Here is a 25181-nt window from a genome sequence, read left to right as displayed (position 1 = left end):
CAGAGTAATACTCCATAGTGTATAAATGCCACATTTTTTTTATCCATTCATCTATTGAAGGGCATCTAGGCTGGTTCCACAGTCTTGCTATCGTGAATTGAGCTGCTATGAACATCGATGTAGCAGTGTCCCTGTAGCATGCTCTTGTTAGGGCTTTAGGGAATAGACCGAGAAGGGGAATAGCTGGGTCAAATGGTGGTTCCATTCCCAGCTTTCCGAGAAATCTCCATACTGCTTTCCAAATTGGCTGCACCAATTTGCAGTCCCACCAGCAATGAACAAGAGTGCCCTTTTCCCCGCATCCTCTCCAGCACTTATTGTTGTTTGACTTCCTAATGGCTGCCAGTCTTACTGGAGTGAGATGGTATCTTAGGGTAGTTTTGATTTGCATTTCTCTGACTGCTAGCGATGGCGAGCATTTTTTCATGTACTTGTTGATTGATTGTATGTCCTCCTCTGAGAAGTGTCTGTTCAGGTCCTTGGCCCATTTATTGATTGGGTTATTTGTTATCTTATTGTCTAATTTTTTGAGTTCTTTGTATATTCTGGTTATTAGGGCTCTATCTGAAGTGTGTGGAGTAAAGATTTGTTCCCAGGATGTAGGCTCCCTATTTATCTCTCTTATTGTTTCTTTTGCTGAGAAAAACTTTTTAGTTTGAGTAAGTCCCATTTGTTGATTCTATTTGTTAACTCTAGCGCTATGGGTGTCCTATTGAGGAATTTGGAGCCCGATCCCACAGCGTGTAGATCATAACCAACTTTTTCTTCTATCAGATGCCGTGTCTCTGATTTAATATCAAGCTCCTTGATCCATTTTGAGTTAACTTTTGTGCACGGCGAGAGATAGGGATTCAGATTCATTTTGGTGCAAATGGATTTCCAGTTTTCCCAGCACCATTTGTTGAAGATGCTATCCTTCCTCCATTGCATGCTTTTAGCCCCTTTATCAAAAATAAGATAGTTGTAGTTTTGTGGATTGGTTACTGTGTCCTCTATTCTGTACCATTGGTCCACCCGCCTGTTTTGGTACCAGTACCATGCTGTTTTTGTTACTATTGCTCTGTAGTATAGCTTGAAGTCTGGTATCGCTATACCGCCTGATTCACACTTCCTGCTTAGTATTGTTTTTGCTATTCTGGGTCTTTTATTATTCCATATGAATTTCATGATTCTTTTATCTATTTCTACAAGATATGCTGTTGGGATTTTGATTGGCATTGCATTGAACTTATAGAGAACTTTTGGTAATATCGCCATTTTGATGATGTTAGTTCTGCCTATCCATGAGCAGGGTATGTTTTTCCATCTTCTAAGGTCTTCTTCTATGTCTTTCTTTAGGGTTCTGTAATTTTCATTGTATAAATCTTTCACCTCTTTTGTTAGGTTGATTCCCAAGTATTTTATTTTTTGGGGGGATATTGTGAATGGAGTAGTTGTCCTCATTTCCGTTTCAGAGGATTTGTCGCTGATATACAGGAATGCCTTTGATTTATGCGTGTTGATCTTATATCCTGCCACTTTGCTGAATTCATTTATTAGCTCTAATAGCTTCTTTGTAGACCCTTTTGGGTCTGCTAGGTATAGAATCATATCATCTGCAAATAGTGATAATTTAAGTTCTTCTTTTCCTATTTTTATGCCTTTAATTTCTTTTGACTGTCTAATTGCTCTGGCAATTAGATAGACTTCTTTATTTTATAGAAGAGAAAATTGCCCTAGGACATTTAAGTAAAATGGCAGCTTAAACAGCTAACCAATGACAGAGCCAGAATTCAAAACAAGGACTACTTGTCTACAGAGGGTGGTTTTAGCCATTACCCTATCCTATACTGCCTTGCACTCTATTCCCACTTATAACTGCTTGTGATCTCACAGCTCATGAATATAAAACACAAATGTCTTGTGGGGAAAGAGGCAGAGGAAAAACTAAGAACCATAATAATGTGTTCCTAATAAATACTTAAATAAAATGAGCAGCAAAGCCATCTGCTGAATTCAAGCAAAAAGATATAACATACAGCAGAATGAAAAGAACAAATAAACCACAAATCAATTGTAACTGTTTTGTTTAGTGCTAAAAACTCAAACTGCAGTGATTATGAAACACATTAGTGTTCCTCAATTAGCAACCAAACGTTTGCTTCAATAATTCACAAGAAATGACTTACACAAAGTCTGTTAGAGTGTTGTCGAGTAAGCCTCTGAAGGACCTAGAGAATCAGGCGCCACAGTGTATTGATGTCAAGAGCTGGCCAGGAAGCCTGATTAACCTCTGAGATGCCTCAGCTGATGTACTCATTCCATTAATGCTAATGGAGATGCTCCCACTTAGAGGTAGCTATCCCTTTATCAAAGGAATGCCTTTCAGTTTTAAAGTCTTTGGTTGTATATCCTCTGCATTTGCCCCTGAGCCTATTACTTCATGCTCTTATACCAATGAATAGGAATAAAACTAAAAGAACTGGAGCACATAAAAAGTGGAAAGTAATGTAACAAAGCAAACCACAAGGTAACGATAAAAGTTCATGTAAGAAAACAAGAGAAGGGTGTACAAAGGGGAAAAGCAGTAGTATATTTCATAGTTCAAGGCTCATATCACACGAGTTCTTGATTTTTTTGAAAGAATTATGACTACTGATGTAGTCATCTTTTGGAGGACAAAAATCTAAATCCCAAATTTCAACAGTCATCAAATCTGTTCTTGTTGTCATATGACAGTATCATTAGTTATTTACTTAGCTATTTATCATACTAATTAACAACAGGGTGGGAATAAGGGGAAGCAGGAGTGTTAAATTTTTTCTGCATTAGTAAAGACCTTTGTTTTTAGGATAAATGTGTTTTCCACATTAGAATAATGCACATCTATCAGCACTAGTTTCCAGAACTAATCTATATCATGTTATTTAACAATTCTCACATACCATCTTTAGAAATCAAAATCACCTCACAGTAAATTGTCTTTCCACTTGACTTCAGTAGCTAAAGTATGTGTATGTGATAATTTCCTCAAATATATTCAAGAATGGTGAAGGCTATGCACAGATTAGGAATAGAGAACTCTAGGGCTGGGGATATAGCTCAGTTGGTAGAGTGCTTGCCTCGCATGCCCAGCACCAAATCAATCAATCAATCAATCAGGAATAGAGAACTCTAATTTGGCCAAATGTAGAGCCTCTTCATGATGCAAGATATCCACATTTAAAAGTTCACTAGATCCCTGATCAGTCTTTACAAGAGTACTCACAGAACAAAACTCACACAAGTGTGAGAAAATCCATAATGATCTGTAATTCAAATTAGCATAGAACATATTCTGTTCTGTGATAAACAAATATAACAAAGGGTCACTAGTCATCGTTAACCTTTCCCATGCCATATCATTTTCCCCACTCTCCATTAGTGCTTATGGTGCTCTACTCATAAAACTGTTAGTTGTCATTAAGAAGTCATCACATAACAAGAGAAAACAGAGACATTTTTATTAAATCAATTGATGACACAGGGTTTAAAACATCATAATAGGACAGTTATGAGGAAACTAGAATATATGGACCAAGATTTTATAAATATATCAAAGTAATCTCATTGAACAATTTTAATATTAAAATTTTTCCTTTATCACTACCATAGAAAATTCTTCATTGGTATATATAAAGAAAGTCAAATGAACTGTTTTAAAAAGCAAAGAGTAAGAAATCTAAAAGTATGAAGATTAATTTTTACATGCTATTTGGAAATTCAGAAAATGTTTAAAGGATCACTGCCTCTAAGGAGTTCCAAGTGCATATGCAGTTAATATATTTTATTCTAACAATTATAAAATGAGAGAAAAAATTAAACACAGAATAATCCTTCTATGTAATAAAAGAGGTAAATAACCTTTTGATGCCACAGAAAAAGTTGTCATCGGACAGAAAAAGGGTGATGATTACTCTTGTGAAGAAAATTAGTTAACAGTGAAGTAATTTCAAGATAAAGACCTCCTATCCTAGAATCAAAGGCCTGCCAAAGGGGGTATACCTGGAGAGTCTCTCCATGCTTTATGTTGGTACTAAGAAATATACAACAAAACAGTGAACCTCTTCTAGTGTTCAATAAAGTAATCATGGTAATCATTCAGGTGAGCTTTGCTTATATAATAAAAATAATCTCAACTTCCAAAACTGGATTAAAATGATCCAAAACTGACAAAGTCCTAGAACTTCACTATCATCTCAAACTCAAAATTAGTTTTACAAAAATTTTTGAAGTAAATTCTGATAAACAAGGAGTCAAACATCATGAATAAGAACCAGCAGAGAAAGCAACAGAAACAGACCCAAAAGGCAAACATGAGACTTATCAAGAACAGATATTAATATGACGAGGTTTATTGCACCTAAGTGAATTTGATAAAGTGAGAAAATGGAAATCCAGAGAACAGAAACAATCTCTATTTTCTAAAACATTTTATCAAGGAATATGTGTTCAACACTTTTTGTTCATTTATTAAGATTATCACATAATTCTGTCCTGCTAAATGTGGCAGAATATACTCACATCTGAGTGATCAACCAGCCTTTTATTACGGAATGATTCCAAGTTGATTGTGACTCACACAATTTCCTATATATTATTTCTTTTTTCCTGCAATTCTACCACTGAGCACCATCCCAGCCCTTTTTATTTTTTACTTCGAGACAGGGTCTTGCTAAATAGCTGAGACTAGCCTCAAACATGGGATTCTCCTGCCTCAGCCTTCCTGACAGCTGAGATTTCATGTGTGCCTCCCCCCCACTTCATAATGCTGCTATCAATTTTCTTTATCAAGGTAATCTGGCATCATAAAACAAAATTAGGCAAAAGACACTTATTCTCTGGAAGTGTCTTTATAATATTGTTATTTTTTATTCTTAAATCTTAGATAAAATTCTCTAGAGAAGGTTTCTAGATCTCTTTGTGAGAATTTAAAAATAGATTTTATATTCCCTGAAACAGAAAAGCACAGTAATTACTGAACAACATGAGAGATTTTCACAAGTCAACACACAACAACAGAATGAATGCCAAGAAGTTATTTCCCTGTAGGTGCTATGCATAACTAGAACAATTTTATTCCTCCGAAGGTCAATTTACCAACAAGTAATATATCATATCTTCCTAGAGAATGCCAATTATCCAATATTTTATACATAAAAACATTCAAATTGTGAAAGTAAAATGAAGGATCACTCTGTGTAGGAGTTTCAGCAAAATAATTTGACAATATTTTTAAGGAAATTTTAAAATATCCATGTTCTCTGACTCAAATACAAAGTAAACAAATATTATATGGATATGAAAAAAATTTTCCAAAAATATTAATGACAACTGAGTTAGGTATAACTATAAGCTACCAGATTAGGGTACAATACACAACTGTAAGGAAAACAATTCTAAAAATTAAATGTGCATTTACAGATATACATAGACACACATGATTATCAGGAAATGGAGGGCTTTAGCGTTTATGGCTGTATTTTTTCCTTTATTTTGTAAATTTATAACCATCAACATGAATCAACACTAACATCAGGCAAAAACAATTAAAATAAATTATTACTTTATTCAAAGTAAACATTGCTAAAGTTAATAATGAATTCTCATCAACCCATGACCTATTGGAAATTGACTAGATTAATGTGTTGTTTTAAGATATAAATTCTTACAGTTTAAATGTAGAAGACCTAACACAGTACCTCACAGTTCCCAACACTGTTATTTTCAAATCATATTAATCATAACCTCTATCCAGTATACCCACAGGGAAAACACTGAGCAAAGCAGGTCACTTTTCTTTTTGTAAACACACAAACACATAATAATAGCACACAAAATCCAAAAAGTTGTCCTCCCCTTTATAACAGAAAATTACTCAAAATGCTAATATAATAAGCTATCCTGATCCAAGTGAGTGAGACAGATATGTCTGAAGAATCTAAAACACAGACTTCAGCGTTATGTTACAAACTAACAGAATAATAGGGAATAACTTGCTTAACTATGCCAACTTAGGTTACTCTTTGAAATAGCCACCATTATTTTTGCAAATGGATGAAGAAAAGTGAGCATTCTTCAAAACATTTTTGAAATACAAATACATAATGCTATAAGTGTAAGGACTCATTCATTATTTCCCTTCTGAGTAAAAAGTATGTAATGTTTCTCTCATCAAACCAAGGAACACATTCTAAACACAACATGTAAGCATTTGTGATCAATCTTGAAGTATTTTTGTATTTGTTTTACATAAAACAGTGTGACCTTTGATTCCCTCCCTGTGGTTTATTTTACACTGTTGTTCTTTTCTGAATAGTTGTGCTTTCTATTACATGCTGTCATTTAGATTAACTGTGTCATCCCTATTATTAGAACTGTTCTGTTGTCTACTTCACAATTCAAAAGGATAGTGGTTATTATAATATCTTATAATCAGCATAAAGCTTACCATGCATCATCAAAATTGACCCTCCAACACACAAAAAAGTACTCATTTGACAAACGTGAAGGGGATAGCTCTTAACATGAAAGAACCTTTGAATGTGCCAGAGGATTGCCTCAAGTTTTCATAAGGAATTATATTATTTTTATGTATTTAAAAAAACCTCAAAAATGTTCAAAGATACACAGGGAAATCAGTGTAGGTAGAAGGATACAAATAGCAGACATAGAATGCAGAAGTCACTATTTAAAACATGTAAAGCTTCTTTCAAATGTGGTATTAATTAGTTACCAGACTTTAATCCAGTTAACAGATTTTAAGATTTTAAATTGGATAAGGACAAACCCTAGAATCATTAGAACAAAAAATTTATTTACCTTTCAAGATCAAATACCAAATTATTTAATCATCAATTCTCATGAGCGAAAAAGAAAAAAAATTCTGATTTACTTCTTTCAATTTATTCCACACATGTGAATGAAAATGGAAGGGACAACGCCAATACACTTCAGAAGCAAACCTGATAATTACTCCACATAATCACTTCTCCTAGAGAAGACTGAGGTACTCACTTTAGCAGCACTAATGACTGTGGCAGTATAAGACTGAATGTTGTCTCCACAGGCTCCACCACGGGACTGATGACATCGAATCAACTGGGGGGAAAAAGAGAGAAAAAGTTCTATGAAGCTGTTTAAGGCTATTAGGTAGAGCTTATTTACTGAGCATAATGATGATGGTGGGTGGGAATGTTTGCATGAGTGTATTTCAGACAAAACAGCTAAAAGCCCTGCTGAGACACTTTTCCCCTTTTTATAATCTACTGGTGCCACTCAGGCAGTTTCATGCTCAACTAGGGTTTTAATTACAAGAGGAATAGTCTTTAAGAATTCATAAACTCTGAAATGGTAGGATTTGGAGTCTGGCAGCTTTTCTACAAATAAATCTCAAAAACATAATCAAAGGATTTAGACATGACTTCCTAACATTAAATATTTGACATGCTAGCAAATTGCATGTTTTGTCCTCTTAATTTCTCCACAAAGATTATAAAAGGAAACATAAAAAATAAACAAAAGATTTTTGCTATATTTGCATTTTCAATTGTGTCAGTGGAAAAGCAGCACAAATTGTACATAAATCAACTATGACACATACACTAGCGGTCCACTTCAGAGAGCTTACTGCTTTTACCATTAGGATAAAAAAGACATGCCCTCATCCGTGCCTGACATAAACAAATCAACCTGCCAATTTTCAAAGTGAATCGCCACTTTGATATGTATGAATCTCTAAAATGTGAAGCAATAAACCTGGATTAAATTTTCACTTGTCCTACACTTGCCATATTTAACAAAAAAAATCAGCCAGTTTTGTATGTTTAATTAAAAAAATAAACTGATAATAGTAGAGTATTACAACAATACTGCATAGTAATAAAAGTTTTTGAAAGCCTTTGGAATTCACAAATTATCTAAACCTAAAAATGCTTTGCATCGCTTAAAACCAGGATGTTTGATGATGATTAACATGTAATCATTTTATTCTTTATTCACAATTTTGCTTCATCATTCACATTTGCAGGTGGGTGGGAGGGGGCAATGCTGGGGATTGATCCCAGGGCTTCATACATGCCAGGCAAGTGATCTAGCTCTAAGTGACAGTCCCAGAAAAACTCACATTACTTTTTTAAAATTCCTCTAAAAATATTCCTATAACAGAATGGAACACCTTTATATATCTGATATGCAACATCATGCTTAGGCAATCTCAGCTTTGCTACACTGAATAGATTTCAAGGTGAGTGGTTAGCAAATGTAAATAGTAAAATTAAAAAAAAATCTTTAAATGATTATTTTAACTCATAAAAAGAATCTCTCTCACTTCTTAATTCATCCACAAATACACATTCAAAGAATTGTGAAAATTATACCTCTGCTGCCTCCTACTGCATGAGCATAGAAAGGCAATATTTTGGAAAGGCTATTCTCTGTTTCCTGCTTCTGGTAATTAAAATATTTGGGGACAAATATGTAAAAATAAGCAACACTCTTACTTTTTCAATTTGATTACAACTCAGAATTTCTACAAATAAATTTTTATCTAAAACTTTTGGCCTGAAAAGTACAATTGTATCTTGATTAAACAAAATTAAAGATCAGTGAGAATTCCCTGTAGAATTCAAACATTCAAGTGGATTAATTTCTAGAAAATATTGTTAGGTAAAAAATTAGTATGCCAAAGAGCATATATACTACTACATTCACTTTTGTGAAAGAAAGGGAAATATAAATTAATATATATAACATGTATTAAAATACATGAGCACATAGGGGCTGGGGTTGTAGCTCAGTGGTAGAGCACTTGCCTTGCATGTGTGAGGTCCTGGGTTCAATCATGAGCACCACATAAAAATAAGTAAATAAAAATATTTTGTCCATCTACAACTAAAATTTTTTTAAATATATGAGCACATAAATAAAAAAAGAAAAATGTACCCACCTATATTTCAAAAAATACCATAACCAAAATAAAGACAGGAAAAAGAGAGGGATGAAAGAAAGATTAATGAAACTAGTTATTTGTACACCTTCAGTTTTAGGCAGCAAAGGCAGCAGGCATAATTAAGTAAAAATACCATGAACTTCTCTTATTTGGCTTAACTTTTATAGTGGTGTAGGCAAGGAATACGTAATTATTTTTTATATCATAAAATTAATAAATGTGCTGAAGTTAGTACAAGTCTACCAAGCTAAAGAAGGAACATATAAACATAAAATGGAGAATGTCAGAAAGAACCAAGTGCAAATATCAATGTGAACTTGGGATTTCTAAATCACATATGTGAATATGCATGTGTCTGTACATACACACACACACACACACACACACACACACACGTCATGCATATTTGCTAACTCATCGATGGAAAATGCCTAGAAGCAAAGACAGCCCAGTAGCAACAAACATATCTACTAGAAAAAGTTTATTCTCTAAGTAATATTGCCCATTAAAAAGAATCAGGAGAGCCAGAAACAGATTCCAAGGCTGAGGAAGGGTAAGTACAATATGAATTTGGACATATTCTTACGCCAGTTAAGTAAACAAATTTTTAAAAACTAGGAGTATATGTCATAATTTCATAGGAACAAGCCTGAAGGCACTCCCACTGTCCAACTCTGGGACTATTTGAAACTCGAAATGATTAAGGATGGTAGTTTTGTCAAGGTGTACATTGAATTTGTGCACTAAGTAATCATGATTTAAAAAATTTTAAAGAGTGATTATTTTGAATTTGTCTGATATTTTCTCTTGATTATATTCAGATTATGAAGTTCTGGCCAGAAGACTACTGAAGTAATGTTTGATACTTTCACAGCACACACCACATCTGGAGACACATACTACACATCTGTCCTTTTTCAGGACTCACTTTTGTCATTTGAACCCAAAATAATAATCATGCTAGTTTAAAAAATGACTAAAGCTGAGCCTAGGAAAACATGCCTGTATGCCAAGCATTTGGGAGATTTGAAGTGGCATGATCACTTGAGCCTAGGAGTTCAAGCCTAGACTGAGTGACAAAGCAAAACCCAGTCATTCCAGAGGGTAGAGATTTACTAGTTCTGTGACTTCCGTCTTTTACTTTACTCACGACATCTTGATTTTATCAGTAGCTACTTAATAATGTTTTATAACATATATAATACATAATTTATAACATGTATACTATAGAAAATTTTTCATCATACAACCAACAAAAATACTAATCTTCTTTTTAAGTCTGTACTATTTGGGGGGTTTTATTCTATATTCACATGCAGGGTGCTAAATGACAAAAGATATTACATTTTCTTATGTAAAATTTAGAGTTGTTTTGTCTTGAATTGTACATAAATAAAACTTACTCTATAAGTTAATATCTTCCTTTACTATGAAAGTTTGGTAAGTAAACTTGATAAATAACTGGAAAATTCAATAAAATATGAGCCTGTGTGATTTAATTACTAAAGCAAATGGCTGCACCCTTGTTTAGATCTAGTTGTGGATGTCTAAGGTCAATTAAATTGTTCTATGCCCTGTTTCCAATAATAAAAATGTTGGCACTTTCCAATATAACAATGTTATAATGGAAACAGGGCATTTCCTGACTTATAGCTTGACAGAAATGGCTATCTTTTCACTGCTACTATGGGAATCTCAATGCTGTGTTTTATTAATATGGTAAAGCTCTTTAAATAGAAATAAGCCTAAAAAATAAGGATTGTACTGAGTCTTGGTTTAATGACAATTTCAAACATGTATGAATTGTTAAAAGAGCCCAATTATTGATTGCACAATCAAAATAAATATTTGTTATTGTTTATCACCAACAGGGCATATATAATATAGAAAATTCTTAAAACATTTGGTCTACTACATATTACCCAAACATGGGCCATGTCTTACCTTGTTTTCTGCATAAGCAAGCCAGCGACTCCCAAGAGCAATAGGATTCATATTTGGCCCAGGGCAAGGATAACAACCTGAGAATTTCAAATGGCAGTATTGAGAAATTTCTTAGTAATTTAAATGTTGATGTATCATATGTTGGTACTAGAAAAACAGAAAATTAAATGCTTATATTTTTTTCAAGTCTCATAAATCCCCATAATACTAGTCATTACTTTAAAAGCTAAATGAGGTGCATTTTTCCTCTACTTAGTTTCCTTTTGGGATTGACTCTATCCCATTAGAGAAATAAATCTGGGAAAACTGTTAATTATTCTTTTGCAATAACTGGGCATTTATACTGTTATTCCTGAACAAGAAAATAAAGTTTAGAGAGAGACCCCTCAAAAGTCCCCACGTTCTTCATCAATCAATGAAAAAATTTAGGAAAGGAACGAGAAAGCTAAGAATGGGTTCTGGAAGTTAAGGGCAAAAGAAAAATAAGACTATCAAAATACACCAAAGAGAAATGTTGATACCAGGTGGTGAAAAAAAAAAAGGACAGATACTAAGGTAGGGGGACAATGAGGACAAGCAACCCCCAAAGGGTATCTCATAAAAAATATTGGGGAGGTACTGGGGTTGTGGCTCAGTGGTAGAGCACTTGCCTTGCATGTGTGTGACACTGGGTTTGATCCTCAGCACTGCATATAAGCAAATATAAATAAATAGTGGTCCATCAACAACCAAAAACATTTTTTAAATGTTGGGGAACCATAAAATATTATGTATCTACATTAAGCATTAATTTCATTCTTTCTACTTCCGCTACCAGTCAGTAATAAGAGTAGATTGTTGCATGACATATTTTTATTGTTGATTCATTTTCTACCTTCTTGTAACTTGATCAGAGGGATACATAAAGTCAAGGATTTGTGCCCCTTCTGTTCAACTCTGAGTCTCCCCTTTCTTGAACATTATCTGACAGCAATTACTAAATAAAGGTCTGAACAAATTTAAAAATGCACTGAAAGTAATCAAAGCAAATTTATAAGGTATTTAAAACAGTACTCTTTAAAGAATTTTTTTTCAAATATCCAAATAGTAGGCTTGGCTAAGTTACAGATCTTAATTTAAAGCCATTTTTAATAGAAATCCTTCTTTAGTATACATTACATGCTTCCCTAAATTCAGAAAGCCCTTCAAGAAACATGGCAGCATTCTAACTATGCTACTATTCCTATACTCCCAAGCATTGAAGAAGCCCACTTTCCTATCATTTCCACTAGCGTACAGTTTTCAGCTGGCTTCCCTAAACTGTCATACAATTTCTAATTTTTATTTGTTAAAGAAGACAATGAATTTACAAAGAAGAAAATGACTCTTAGAGAAAGCCTATATGTCATATAAAACAGAACCTTCTGTCTTGTTCAAAAAAATTATCTGCATATGGTTTAAAGGAATGTTTGTGATGGTTTGGGTTTCTGGAAAACCGATCTGTGAGTAACTGTGATATTACTATATTCAGTGACTGCCTGTTCTGGTGGTATACAGAGGAAAAAGACACTGAAAGTTGTACAAAGACAACACAATCTAATATATATTCTCTAATATTTATTGTGTAGTATTTCATAATGGATTTGGCTCCCAATGAGTAAACTAATAGTATTGATACAAAATTATAAATGAGTGTATATTCCACTGAAATTAGCAGAGGTAGAGAAATTAAATTCCTTTTTACTTTCCATCAGGAAAAACAAAACCAAATATCCATGAATGGTGGCATCACATTAGAGGTATCTAATCCCATAACTAGCTCTTCAGAAGTCAACATAATCTAACTCTCAATCAATTCTGGTAACTACTTCAACCATTACTTAATGCTATTAAGTGTAGTTTTTTATTAATACTAAAGGATTATAAGAGAAAACAGTTTATGATTTATTCCACCTTTTCTGAGTCCATGTTTTTAGAAAGTCAGTGGATCTCAAGAATTATAGTGTATTAGAATGAAAACAAATTGTTTTTCTGCTCCCTGAAACAATATTTTATAGCTGGGATCAGCAGAACATCAGCCACTCAGCACTATCCCAACTTTATAAGCATGACTCCAATAAAGATTAACCTTTGCCTCCAACTAAACTTTGAAAACAAGTGAAGGGGGAGGAAAGATGTAACCTCTGTAAGAATAGGACTAATTCTAACATGCTTACAATGTCATTGAACTAGATAAGAGAGAGCTGGGTGTTAAAAATATTTGGGTTTCCCAATTTAAACAAAGAGAAAATTCAAGAAGGGCACATGAAATGAAGAATATTCCATAAACAAAGTTGTAATTAAGAAGGCACATGAGAATGATACAAATTTACATGGTACCCTCCCAGAAAGTTGGTCCTAATGGAGAGGTAGGTTGAGCCCCTTTCAAAAAGGAAGGTTTAACTACTCTCCAAGACACTCTACCTTATTTGTTGGCCAAATAAAAACTTCAGATTTTTTTTAAAATACCCAGGCACCTACATTTACGATGAAGTGACTTTTGATAAAGGAACCAAGGTAAGTTATTGGTGAAAAGATATTCCATTCAACAAATGATGCTTGGACAACTAGATATCTACATGCAAATGAAGTTGAACCCTTACCTAATATAAAATTAATTTGAAATGAATAAAAGACATAAATGTTAAACTAAAATGATTAAACTCTTAGAAAAAAATAAATAAATCTTCATGACCTGACAATTCTTTCTTATATCTAACAACAAAACTACTAGAGGTAAAAGAATAAATAAGCGCAGACTTCAAAACTAAAACTTTTGTGTTTCAAAAGACAAAATCAAGAAAGTGAAAAGACAAAATGGGGAAACACTTTTGCAAATCATGTATCTCATAAGTGACTTGCTTTCAGAATATAAAAAGAACTATTACAATTCAATGTTGAAAAGACAAACTCAAATTTTAAAAAGGACAAAGATAAACAAATGGCAAATAAATACATGAAAAGTTCTCAACATCATTAGCTAAGAGGGGAAAGCACACAATTGAAAAAGTTTGTAACCAAATAGTCAACCCAAGAGAACTAAAAACATATGTCCATATAAAAACTTGTACACTAATGTTCATATAAGTGTAAGCCAGAGTCCAAACTTATAAACAAACTAAATGTCTTTCAAATGATGACTAGATGTGATATTCCATACAATGTAATATTATTTCACAATGAGAAGAAATAAGGATAGATGTCACAAAATGAACACTAATTTTATCTGTGGTCAGGGAAACACACCAGTCACAAAGGATCACAGATTGTATTGACATAGAGAAAATACTATGAACACCATCCTGGAAAAACTCACAAACACACAAAAGACTAATCATCACATGAGATTCATTTTACTATCATACAGCTGATAATGAGACTTTTTAGGTTTCATTAGCTTTGAGACAACTTCTGCTTTATTTTTAGTTTTTTATATATATGAAACACATCATCAACTTCAAAGTACTGCCATTGTAAGACTCAATGGGTGGGAATTATTTGCAGAGAATGGAAAAGTAGCAACTTAGTTCATTGCACATATATTCACTGAGTATCTAATATGCACTGGGGACTTACTAAAGCTCTGAAAATATCATGGCATCCTTGTCTACCTTGTGCAGAATCCAAAAGCACAAGTTTAACTTTTAACTAAAACTGGGCTTCGATCTCATATGACTCTATCAAGCCCTTACGTAAATGTTACAAACTTCTTTCTTTTTAAAATATTTTAATTAGTGCATAATAACTATATAGAATAGTGGGGTTCACTGTGACTTATTCATATGTGCACATAATTTGCTCCAATTCATCTGCCAGTGCTTCCCCTTTCCTTCCTATTCCCCTTCCTCTACTCTTTGAGTCTTCCTTCTATTTATTTGCATGCACCTTTTTTTCATTGGTGCATTAGAATTACCCATAAAAGCAGGATTCATAGTAGTACAGTGATATGTGCATATAACATAATTTGAATTTACTCCCAAGTTCTTCTCCTTTCCCTCCCTTCCTCCTTCATCCCCCACCTTCCTCTGCTAATTTCCCTTCTATTTTCATGAGATCCCTTTTTTAAATTCTCGTTCTTTCTCTCTCTCTAGCTTCTGCATATGAGGGAAAACGTTCAACCCCTGACTTTCTTGTTCTGGCTTATGTCATTTAGCAAGATTTTCTTGAGTTCCAACCATTTATCCACAAATTATATGATTTCATTTTTCTTTATCATAAAGTCTAATTGTGTATATATGCTTATTCTTTTTTTTTTAAATCTGTTCATCTCTTGAGCCTGGTTCCATGACTTGGCTAGTGTGAACTGCACTGCTTTAAATATTGGAATGCATGTATTGCTATAGAATGCTGATTTCAGTTCTTTTGGATAAATACCAAAGAGTAGAATAGTTAGGTCAAATGGCAATTCCACTTCTAGTCACAAATATTGTTTCTTTTTTTTCTTTTTTTAAAATATTTTCTTTAGTTGTTGATGGACCTTCATTTTATTCATTTATTTATATGATGCTGAGAATCAAACCCAGTGCCTCACACATGCTAGGCAAGTGCTGTACTACTGAGCCCCAGCCCCAGCTCCCATTGTTTCTTAATATAAAAAGTAAAGCTGCTCTTTCCAAAATTAAGACTTATAAAGCTCTGAAAATATCATGGGGACTTAAGGTCCTTTAAATTCATTTGTTTTGTTCCATTGTTATTCATCATTAACATAAATGAAAAACACGCATACTAACACTAATACCATTAAGAATATAAAAAGTAATTTTTCCTCCTTAAAGTAAAGAGGTCAGTGGAAAGAGAATGCTTAGTGAACAATATTTTTCAATTTTTAAAATTGAAAATCTTTATTCAACTCATGATAAGTCGTGTTTTATTTATTTATTATGAACTCAAATATTTATACAATTACTATTAGATCATATATTCTTTCTTTTTAACAGTTTATATTCTTAAAATACATAATCTAAATAAAATAAGATGTTCTATTTAAAATTCAGTTTACTTTTAAGAAGATTTCTGTGAACTTCAATGGCTAAACTGTGGAACCAATCTAGATGCCCATCAGTTAATGAATGGATAAAGAAAATGTGGTATACACACACACACACACACACACACACACATACAATGGAATACTACTCAGCACTAAAAGAGAATAAAATCATGGCATTTGTGGGTAAACAGATGGAACTGGAGAATATAATGCTAAGTGAAGTTAGCCAATCCCGAAAAACCAAATGCCGAAATGTTTTCTCTGATATAAGGAGGCTGATTCATAATGGGGTTGCAGGGAGCATGGGAGGATTCGATGGACTCTAAATAGAGCAAAGGGGAGGGAAGCTGGGAGGGAAATGGGGGTAGGAAAGATGGTGGAATGAGATGAACACCATTACCTTAAGGACATGTATGAAGACATGAATGATGTGACTCTACTTTGTGTACAACCAGAGATATGAAAAATTGTGCTCTATATGTATAATATGAATTGTAATGCATTCTGTCATATAAAACAAATCAGAATAAAAAAGATTTCTGTGAACTTAATATTTGAATATAATGTTTCTTTTCCTACTAGTTCTTTTTAGTTACACATGACAATAGAATACATTTTTATATGATTACACAAGCATGAAATATATCTTATTCTAATTAGGAACCCATTCTTGTGGATACACATTATGGTGAAATTCACTGCAGTGTATTCATACATGTACATAGGAAAATTATGTCAGATTCATTCCACTGTCTTTCCTTTTCCTATCCCCAATCTCTTCCCTTCATTCCCCTTTTCTGATCTATTGAACTTCTATCTTCTCCCAGGCTGATGGTGGGTTAGCTTTCACATGTCAGAGAAACATTCAACCTTTGCTTTGGGGGAATTGGCTTATTTCACTTAGCATGATAGTCTCCAGTTCCATCCATTTACTGGAAAATGTCATAAAGTTATTCTTCTTAATGGCTGAGTAATACTCCATTGTATATATATATATATATACAACATTTTCTTTATCCATTCATGTATTGAATGGCACCTAGGTTGGCTCCATAGCTTAGCTGTTATGAATTGAGCTGCTGTAAACATTGATGTGGCTGCATCATTGTAGTATGTTGATTTAAAATCCTTTGGATATACACTGAGGAGTTGGACAGTTGGATCAACTGGTGGTTCCATTCCTAGTTTTCTGAGGAATCTCCATACTGCTTTCCAGAGTGGTTGCACCAATCTGCAATCCCACCAACAATGTATGAGTGTTCCCATTTCCCCATATTCTCACAAACATTTATTGCTGCTTATATTCTTGATAATTGCCATTCTGAATGGAGTTAGATGAAATTTCAGTATAGTTTTAATTTGCATTTTTTCTAAATGATAGAGATGTTTAACATTTTTTCATATATTTGCTAATGATTCATATTTCTTCTTTTGACAAGCATCTATTCAAACCCTTTTGCCCAGTATGAAAAATTGTGCTGTATGTGTGTAATAAGAATTGTAATGCATTCCAGTGTCATGTTTTTTTTTAAAAAAATCAATTAAAAAAAATTTTTTAATAACCCTTTTGCCCATTTTTTGATTGGGTTATTTGGGTTTTTTGGTATTAAGTTTTTTGAGTTCTTTATATGTTCTGGAAATTAATGCTCTGAGATGCAGGTGGCAAAGATTTTCTCCCATTGTATAGGCTCTCTCTTCCCAGTCTTGATTGTTTCTTGATAGTAAGGCCATTTTAACAATATTAATTCTGCCTATCCAAGGTAATTGGAGGTCTTTCCATCTTCTAAGATCTTCCTCAATTTCCTTAGCATTCTGTAATTTTTGATGTAGAGGTCCTTCGCCACTTTTGTTAGATTGATTTCTAAGTATTTTGTTGGTTTGGTTTTTTTGTTTTGTTTTGTTTGAGGTTATTGTGAATGGGATGGTTTTCCTAATTTCACTTTTAGCTGATTCATCATTAGAGTATAAAAACACAATTGATTTATGGGTATAAATTTTGTACTCTGCTACTTTGCTGAGTTAATTTATGAGTTCTAGAAGTTTTCTGGTACAGATTTTTTGGGTCTTCTAAATATAGGATCGTGTCATCGGCAAACAGAGAGTTTGAGCTCTCCTTTTCTTATTTTTATTACTTTAGTTTCTTTCTTTTGCCAAATTTCTCAAGCTAGAGTTTCAAGGATTATGTTGAATGGAAGTGATGAAGTGGGTATCCCTGTCTTGCTCCTATTTTTAGAAGGAATTCTTTCATTTTTTTTCTCCATTTCAAATGATGTTGACCTTGAATCTGTCATATATAGCTTTTACAATGTTGAGGTATATTTCTTGTATCCCTATTTTTTCTAGTGTTTTAAATATGAATGTATGCTATATTTTGTCAAATGCTTTTTTCTGCATTGAGATAATCATGTGATTCTTTTAAGTATATTTTTGTGATGAATTATATTTATTGATTACTGTATGTTAAACATGCATCCCTGTGGTAAACCCACTTGATCATGGTGCACTATCTTTTTACTGTGTTTTTGTATGTGATGTGCCATATTTTATTAAGAATTTCTGCATCTGGGATGGGGTGTAGCTCAGTGGTAGAGCACCTGCCTTGCATGTGTGGGGCACTGGGTTCAATCCTCAGCACCACATAGAGATAAATAAATAAAGATATTGTGTTTATCTACAACTAAAAAAATTTTTTAAAATAAGAATTTCTGCATCTATGTTTATCAAGGATATTGGTCTGAAATTTTCTTTCCGTGATGTGTCTCGCTGGTTTTGGAATCAGGATGATATTAGCTTCACAGAATGAGTTTGGAAGAGTTCCCTCCTCTTCTATTTCATGGAATAATTTGAGGAGGATTGATACTAGTTTTTCTTTAAAGGTCTAGTAGAACTCAGTTGAGAAGCCAGTCTGGTTGTGGACTTTTCTTTGTTGGTAGGTTTTTGATGGCTTTTTCATTACTTGAAATTGATCTGTTTAAATTTTCATTTTTCTTTATCTTTTTGTGTGTGTGGTTTTGGGGGGGTGGTAATGGAGACTGTACTCAGGGGTTCTCTATCACTAGGTTCTCACACACCTAGTTCTTTTATTTTTTATTTTAAATCAGTGTCTCACCAAATTTCTGAAGCTGGACTCAAACTTATGATCCACCTGCTTCAGCCTTCTGAATCGTGGAGATTACAGGTGTGTATCATGAGGACTGGCATTACTGGACATTCTAATCTCCCTGGAGATTTTTTTAGTACACTTCAAATGACTACTAATGACATCTATCAATCTTTGTCTTTTGTTTTCCTAATCATACCTGGGTTTCAGATTTCCACATCAGACAGCTGCTCAAGGCCAACTTTCTGTGCATACAAATACAAGAGTGTAACCTTTCTCATCACATTGGATACCTTCTCAACAGTTCCCCATTGGCTCTCTTTACCTGTTCCATCCACACCACACTTTGGCACAAATTCCCATGATGCTTGCTCTGATGGACACATCCTATCAGTACTTCATTACAGTACCTTCATTGTATTCTTACATAACTAAGGTAGTCAACTGAGAATGTATTGTACAAGAGATATTCAGACTATTTTAGCAGTCTGAAATGCTTGCATGATCAAAATAACATCCTCATTAAATGGACATCTTGTCTTTCTACATGGGGTGTACTCTTACCTCTTTAAAAACAGAGTACTAACCCATGGAGAAATGGCAGATGAGCTACCACAAAAACTATCTCACTGTGCCATAACACCAGCTCCCCTGTCTCCAGTACCTAGAAAACTAGTATATACTCATGGGATAACATAAATCCAAATATACAGAAATGTATGTAACCTGTATCGAGTTTCAGTCTGGGTAAAGAGATGGGAGGGGAGGGCTCTGATGCAGAAATTGGAGAAAAAATATATGCTTCTTTCAAGTTACAAAGTGGCACCCTCTATTTCTTGATTTTAAAATTCTGTTCATATGGAATTTGGTTCTAACATTGACCAAAAATCATTTTACACAAAGCTGTAATACAAAGAAAATCAACTAAATCTCCATTCAAATATTTGCTGAATATCCTCAATTTTACCAACCTAAAATCACATGCATAAATTTGATTCTTAGGACTAACTAAGAATAACCACACATTCTAATGGAAGTGTGAAATAAGATATATCATTATTATTTGTAAGAGTATTTGCAAAAGTGAGATTTGAGAAGACTAAAGTGAAATTCTATAATAAATACTATTTAGAGTATAAGTAGAAAAATCACCAACTTTGGTTGTTGTTGATGTTTGAACTCTTTTTTTTTTCCTTAGTAAGGTATGTATTATAGCATACTATTAAGCAACAGTTTAGATTTTATGCAATCCATGCTAAATATTGACATTAAGGTGTCAACAAGAGCCAAAATTCAAATAGTACTCTGAGAGAATAAGTGAGAATACTCATGGATCAGAAATAACTGAAAATTCATTATAGGGACCACAAGCCATCAACTAGGATCTCTTTAGAAACTGTATGCCTCTAATAAAGTACTTGACTGTACAACCAGTAATACTGTTGATGCTTCCATATCTCTTCCTTCCAGTGATGAACAATTCACAAAATAAGATAGAGACTAATAATTTAGCAATGTTTGCTTCAACTATTTATTGGGTTCTAGCAATGCAAGTTGAAGCATTTAGGAATACATCACAAAGATGTCTCAAAAAAAAAAAAACACTGAGAAAAAGAGAAAGCAAAAAAGGCATTAAGAAAAAGTGCTGGGCCTGGGGCAATAGCTCAGCTTGCCTAGCACATGTGAGGCCCTGGGTTCAATCCTCAGCACCACATACAAATGAATAAATAGAATAAAGGTATTTTTAAAAAATTCCTTCCTTAAAAAAAAAAGAAAGAAAGAAAAAGTGCTAACAAACCCTAATATTGGTAGAAACAAATTTCACTCACGTAGAGGACAATGTGTAGATAGATTATCACCTACACATATATCATTTCATCCAAAATATTATTTGATCAAAGTTTTTAAAATTCTATATATGTAATGTTGTCAAGATTTGTCAATAAAACAGTATTATGAAAGTTATATTTCCATTTTAAAGTATTAGAATTATTATAGACCTTTGTGTCCTTCCAACCTAATTACAATATAGCATATATACACAATGGAGTTTTAATATCAATAAAAATAATGAAATTATGCCATTTGCTGGATGGAATTTGGGACATTATATCAAGCAAAATAAGACAAACTCAGAAAGTCAAGAGCTATATTCTTTCATATGTAGAAGCTAGAGAGGAAAACTAAAATATGCTGGGGGTGCATCTCATGAGACGAACAGAGTAGAAGAGGGAACAAGGTTGTGGGGGTAAGTACTAGGAGACAAAACTAACCAAATTACATTGTTCTTCTGTGTATATGTACTAATATGTAACAAAGAATCCCACTATCATGTTTAATTGTAATGCAATAATAAAAAATAAATATAACCATACTGCTAATACATAAATCTAGTTATTTTAAATTATTCTTTTATAATGAAGGTTTTTCTTCTAAATAGAACATTAAATGAATTACTGGAAATATATATATTTACTTGTTCATTTAAAACTATAATATAAATATGCTTTAAAAAATAAATACCCTCAAAAAAAAATATCTCCACCATTAACTTTCTTAACCTCTCATTAGTCACTATTAAAACTCATTTATATTCTGCCATTTATTACAAAGAAGCTGACAGCTATTGACAAATGTGATATTTCAACATACACAGTATAGTAGGATCTAACACTTAAATAGGGATTAAACTTCCAAATATATTTTGTAATTGAAACTACCTTTGTTAAAATAAATGATTTTGGATTTCTCCCCCCAATCTAACACTCACTTGAGGGCTCAAGATATTTTTATTTGTTAATAAATCAAAAATAATAAAAGAACAAAAGATAGCTCAGTGCTCCTGAAATACGGCTACAAGTATAAGATACAGGTTATAAAATTAAAAATGGAACCTAGAAGGTTAAAATGGAATCACAACAGAGCTAACATTAGAAGCCTTGATGTCCATATCTCTGATTAACAATGAACAGCAAAAAACTACAGATAAAATGGAAAGACAAATACTAAGGAAAACTTCACAGCTGAATGTGGCTGAAATACTTCTCCTCTATTCTGATTCACTCATCTCTATCCCACCTAATGAGGAAAGAAATGTATAGAACTGATGTGGTTTTATTTCCCTAATTATTCTAATTATAATAAATAAGAATGTGTAACAGCTATATATGTACGAGAAAAAGATTACAAGCCTGAGGTTATCCTATTCATGGTCAACAAAATGTTAAACAAGATATTATAATGAATTACTGTTTATACAGGATATCATGCAGTATATGATGTATGCAGTTATATATGATACATAATGTGGTAACTGCATCAAAGAAAATGCTTTTAAAGGCAAGGATAATATCTACTATTAGGAGTTTGATATTGAGTATTCAATAAATATTCATGTAAATCCATGTGATATTTCAGAAGTTTCAAACAACATAATTAGGATTCCTTGGGCATTTCAAAACTGAGATACATTAAAGTATTTCTTTAGGATATACATATCAGACAGTCTGGTAAAACTCAGCTGGAACTTTCACAGTCAGTTGTGAGTTTGAAACATAGAAGACAAAGAGAAAAACTACTGTTTTACTAGACTTCAGGGAAAAAGAGAAGATGAAAAATTCTCTCCCCAGACTGCCTCAGGATTCAAGACTACAACATTGGATCCTGCTGGATTTTTAGCTGAACAGCCAGTCCTGCAAAACTCAAATCGCCAGACCCTACAGTTCCATGAGCCAATTTCTTTTTTTTTTTTAATATGTATTTTTTAGTTTAGTTGGACACAATACCTTTATTTTATTTATTTATTTTTATGTGGTGCTGAGGATCGAACCCAGGGCCTCACATGTGCTAGGCGAGCGCTCTACTGCTAAGCCACAACTCCAGCCCCAAGCCAATTTCTTAAAATTAATTTCTCTCTCACTCTCCCTTCCCCTTCCTCCCTGCCAACACTCCTTCCCTCGCATTATAAAATTTCATATGCATAATTTCATATGATACAAAATATACTAATTTTGTGTTTGAGCACATTGTGGGGAACTAAATTCTATGCTTACTTCTGAACTTTTAGACAGTTCTAGAGGTGATGAGGATGGAGCAAAGATGGGGAGAAAGAAAGGCTAAAACTCTCAAATACCTCGAAAAATGAACAGCTATATGAAATTAATCATAACTTTTCAAGGAAAGTATTTAAGGGGAAACTAAGACAATGAAGAACAAATATGATGAACCCATGTTGCCAAAGTGAACTTACATACCATACAATTATTCTACTGAATAAAGATATCCACAAAATCACAGAAGATCATAAGTAAAAACAGATGAAATAATGATAATACGATTACATTTAGTTTGCTGACTGTATCAAGTAAGCAGTATAAACTCAAATGCATATAACAGGAAATAAAATGATTTGGTACATACTTGTGACAAAAAATTTTTTTGTGAAAGTACAGCTATCAAAGGCAGCGATTTTCTCCTGCAAGACTACGACGAGGATCCTAAAATTAGGGGAGAAAAAAAGGTGAAGATGAAATTCTACGAATTGAATCATAAGTTACATTTCCTATAAATATTTCCTAGCAATATCTACCTCTAAAATCTAAAAATAAAAATGATGAAATCTTTTATAAGATAGAGATTACCACAAAAAAAAAGCCTGAAGGAAAATTACCACCTCAAAAAATGTTTTCTCTTTCATTTTTTCATTCATTTTAAATAAAAAAAAGTTTCATTTTTTCATTCATTTAAAATCAGATAAATCAACATTAAGAATGGATAATATCAATAAACTGTTAGCCATTTACTAAAAGTGCTTTTCCACTGATGTTTCAGAGTCATGGAATTAAACATAAAATGGATTTATGTAATCTATCACTTAAAATGATTGCTGCATTACCAACAACTCACACACAAAGAAATATAAGACAATCACATGTGGTGTAAATAAGTCATTTCTGATTGACTCAATATATTAAAATTCAAATGAGAATCTGTATAAATAGTATTTTTCAGATACTAAGATTTATAAATAACTAGGAAAACAATTTATATTCAAATATATTTTCAAAATGTAATTTCTAAATACATCTGAATATGACTATTCCTCATAAGCTATTTATAGGAACCACCAAGTTTTAATAATTATTTCAAAAAATGCAATAAATGATTGTAATTATTATAAAATATTTAACATTATTTTTTTCCTAATGGGAATAGGTAAATCTAAACAACACATGCTGATACTTGAATGGAAAAATAGGGGCGGGGAGAGAATATTAAAATGCTGCTCTATTAATTTTGTTCACATGCTAAAAGAGAGCAGTCTCATTTGCTGATGCAGAACTATTCTAATGAGTAATTACTGTTGTTCCTTGTAATTTTTTTTCAGCTGGATTTGTTTAAAACTTTTCTAATTTTCTAATTTTTAATGAGCTGTTTGTTGTTAATGATAATATATGTACACTTTGTATATTCAAAGAGCAAAGAAAATAACCCTATAAAAGAAATAATATGAAGTTTTAGAAATACCCAATAGTAAACTACATTTCTGTTCTGTTACTACAAGATTGCCCAAAACCTTCTCACTTACACACTGAGTCAGCACAACACCCTCAACACCTTTGTAAAAGAAAAGGCATTTTCACATGTAAATATTATTTACCAAGATCAACACTCATACTTTAAATACAATAGTTGTCATAAAAGTTACAATAGTTGTCATAAAAGTATCAAATAACAAAACACAAATGAAAATATTCACCATTGTTAAGAGTCAACAGAACCAAATAAGGTTTGGTCATATATCTATTTATGTATGTATATGTATGGATAAGTGTGTATATACTAGCAAACTGTTCTCTATTCCTTTTGTTTTGTTTTTGTTGTTGTGCTGAGGATAGAACCAAAGGCCTCCCATATACCAAGTATTTGCTCTACTACTAAAGCTACATTTATAGTCCTTCATAATTTCTTTTAAATACATAGAATATTTAAAAGTAGGTGACTGTCAGACTGGATAATGATCAAGTTAAATATGTCAAGACCAAGACATTCAAAAAACACAAGTAGTTTAAAACTATAAAATGGAAAAATACATACCATGTAAATTGTAATCATAAGAGTTGGAATGGATAAATGATTACAAGATAAAATAAACATTAAGA

At 32.8% G+C, this 25181-nt stretch overlaps 1 protein-coding gene across 4 annotated transcripts in view; it reads right to left on the bottom strand.

Moving 5' to 3' along the window:
- The window catches only part of Bcas3 (BCAS3 microtubule associated cell migration factor), a 575232-nt gene that overhangs the window by 403757 nt on the left and 146294 nt on the right, over positions 1-25181 (bottom strand). For all 4 annotated transcript variants that reach the window (XM_026398023.2, XM_026398025.2, XM_026398024.2 and 1 more), the window contains exons 9-11: positions 23440-23516; positions 10913-10989; positions 7036-7119 (exon numbers count right to left, since the gene is read on the bottom strand). In XM_026398023.2, coding sequence (XP_026253808.1) covers positions 7036-7119; positions 10913-10989; positions 23440-23516 — 238 coding nt within the window. The remainder of the gene's footprint in view (positions 1-7035; positions 7120-10912; positions 10990-23439; positions 23517-25181) is intronic.

The sequence above is a fragment of the Urocitellus parryii genome, chromosome 7 (assembly GCF_045843805.1).
Source record: "Urocitellus parryii isolate mUroPar1 chromosome 7, mUroPar1.hap1, whole genome shotgun sequence".
NCBI lineage: Eukaryota > Metazoa > Chordata > Mammalia > Rodentia > Sciuridae > Urocitellus > Urocitellus parryii.
Note: the sequence above shows the minus strand (reverse complement) of the source record. Positions and strands in the feature narration are given on the sequence as shown.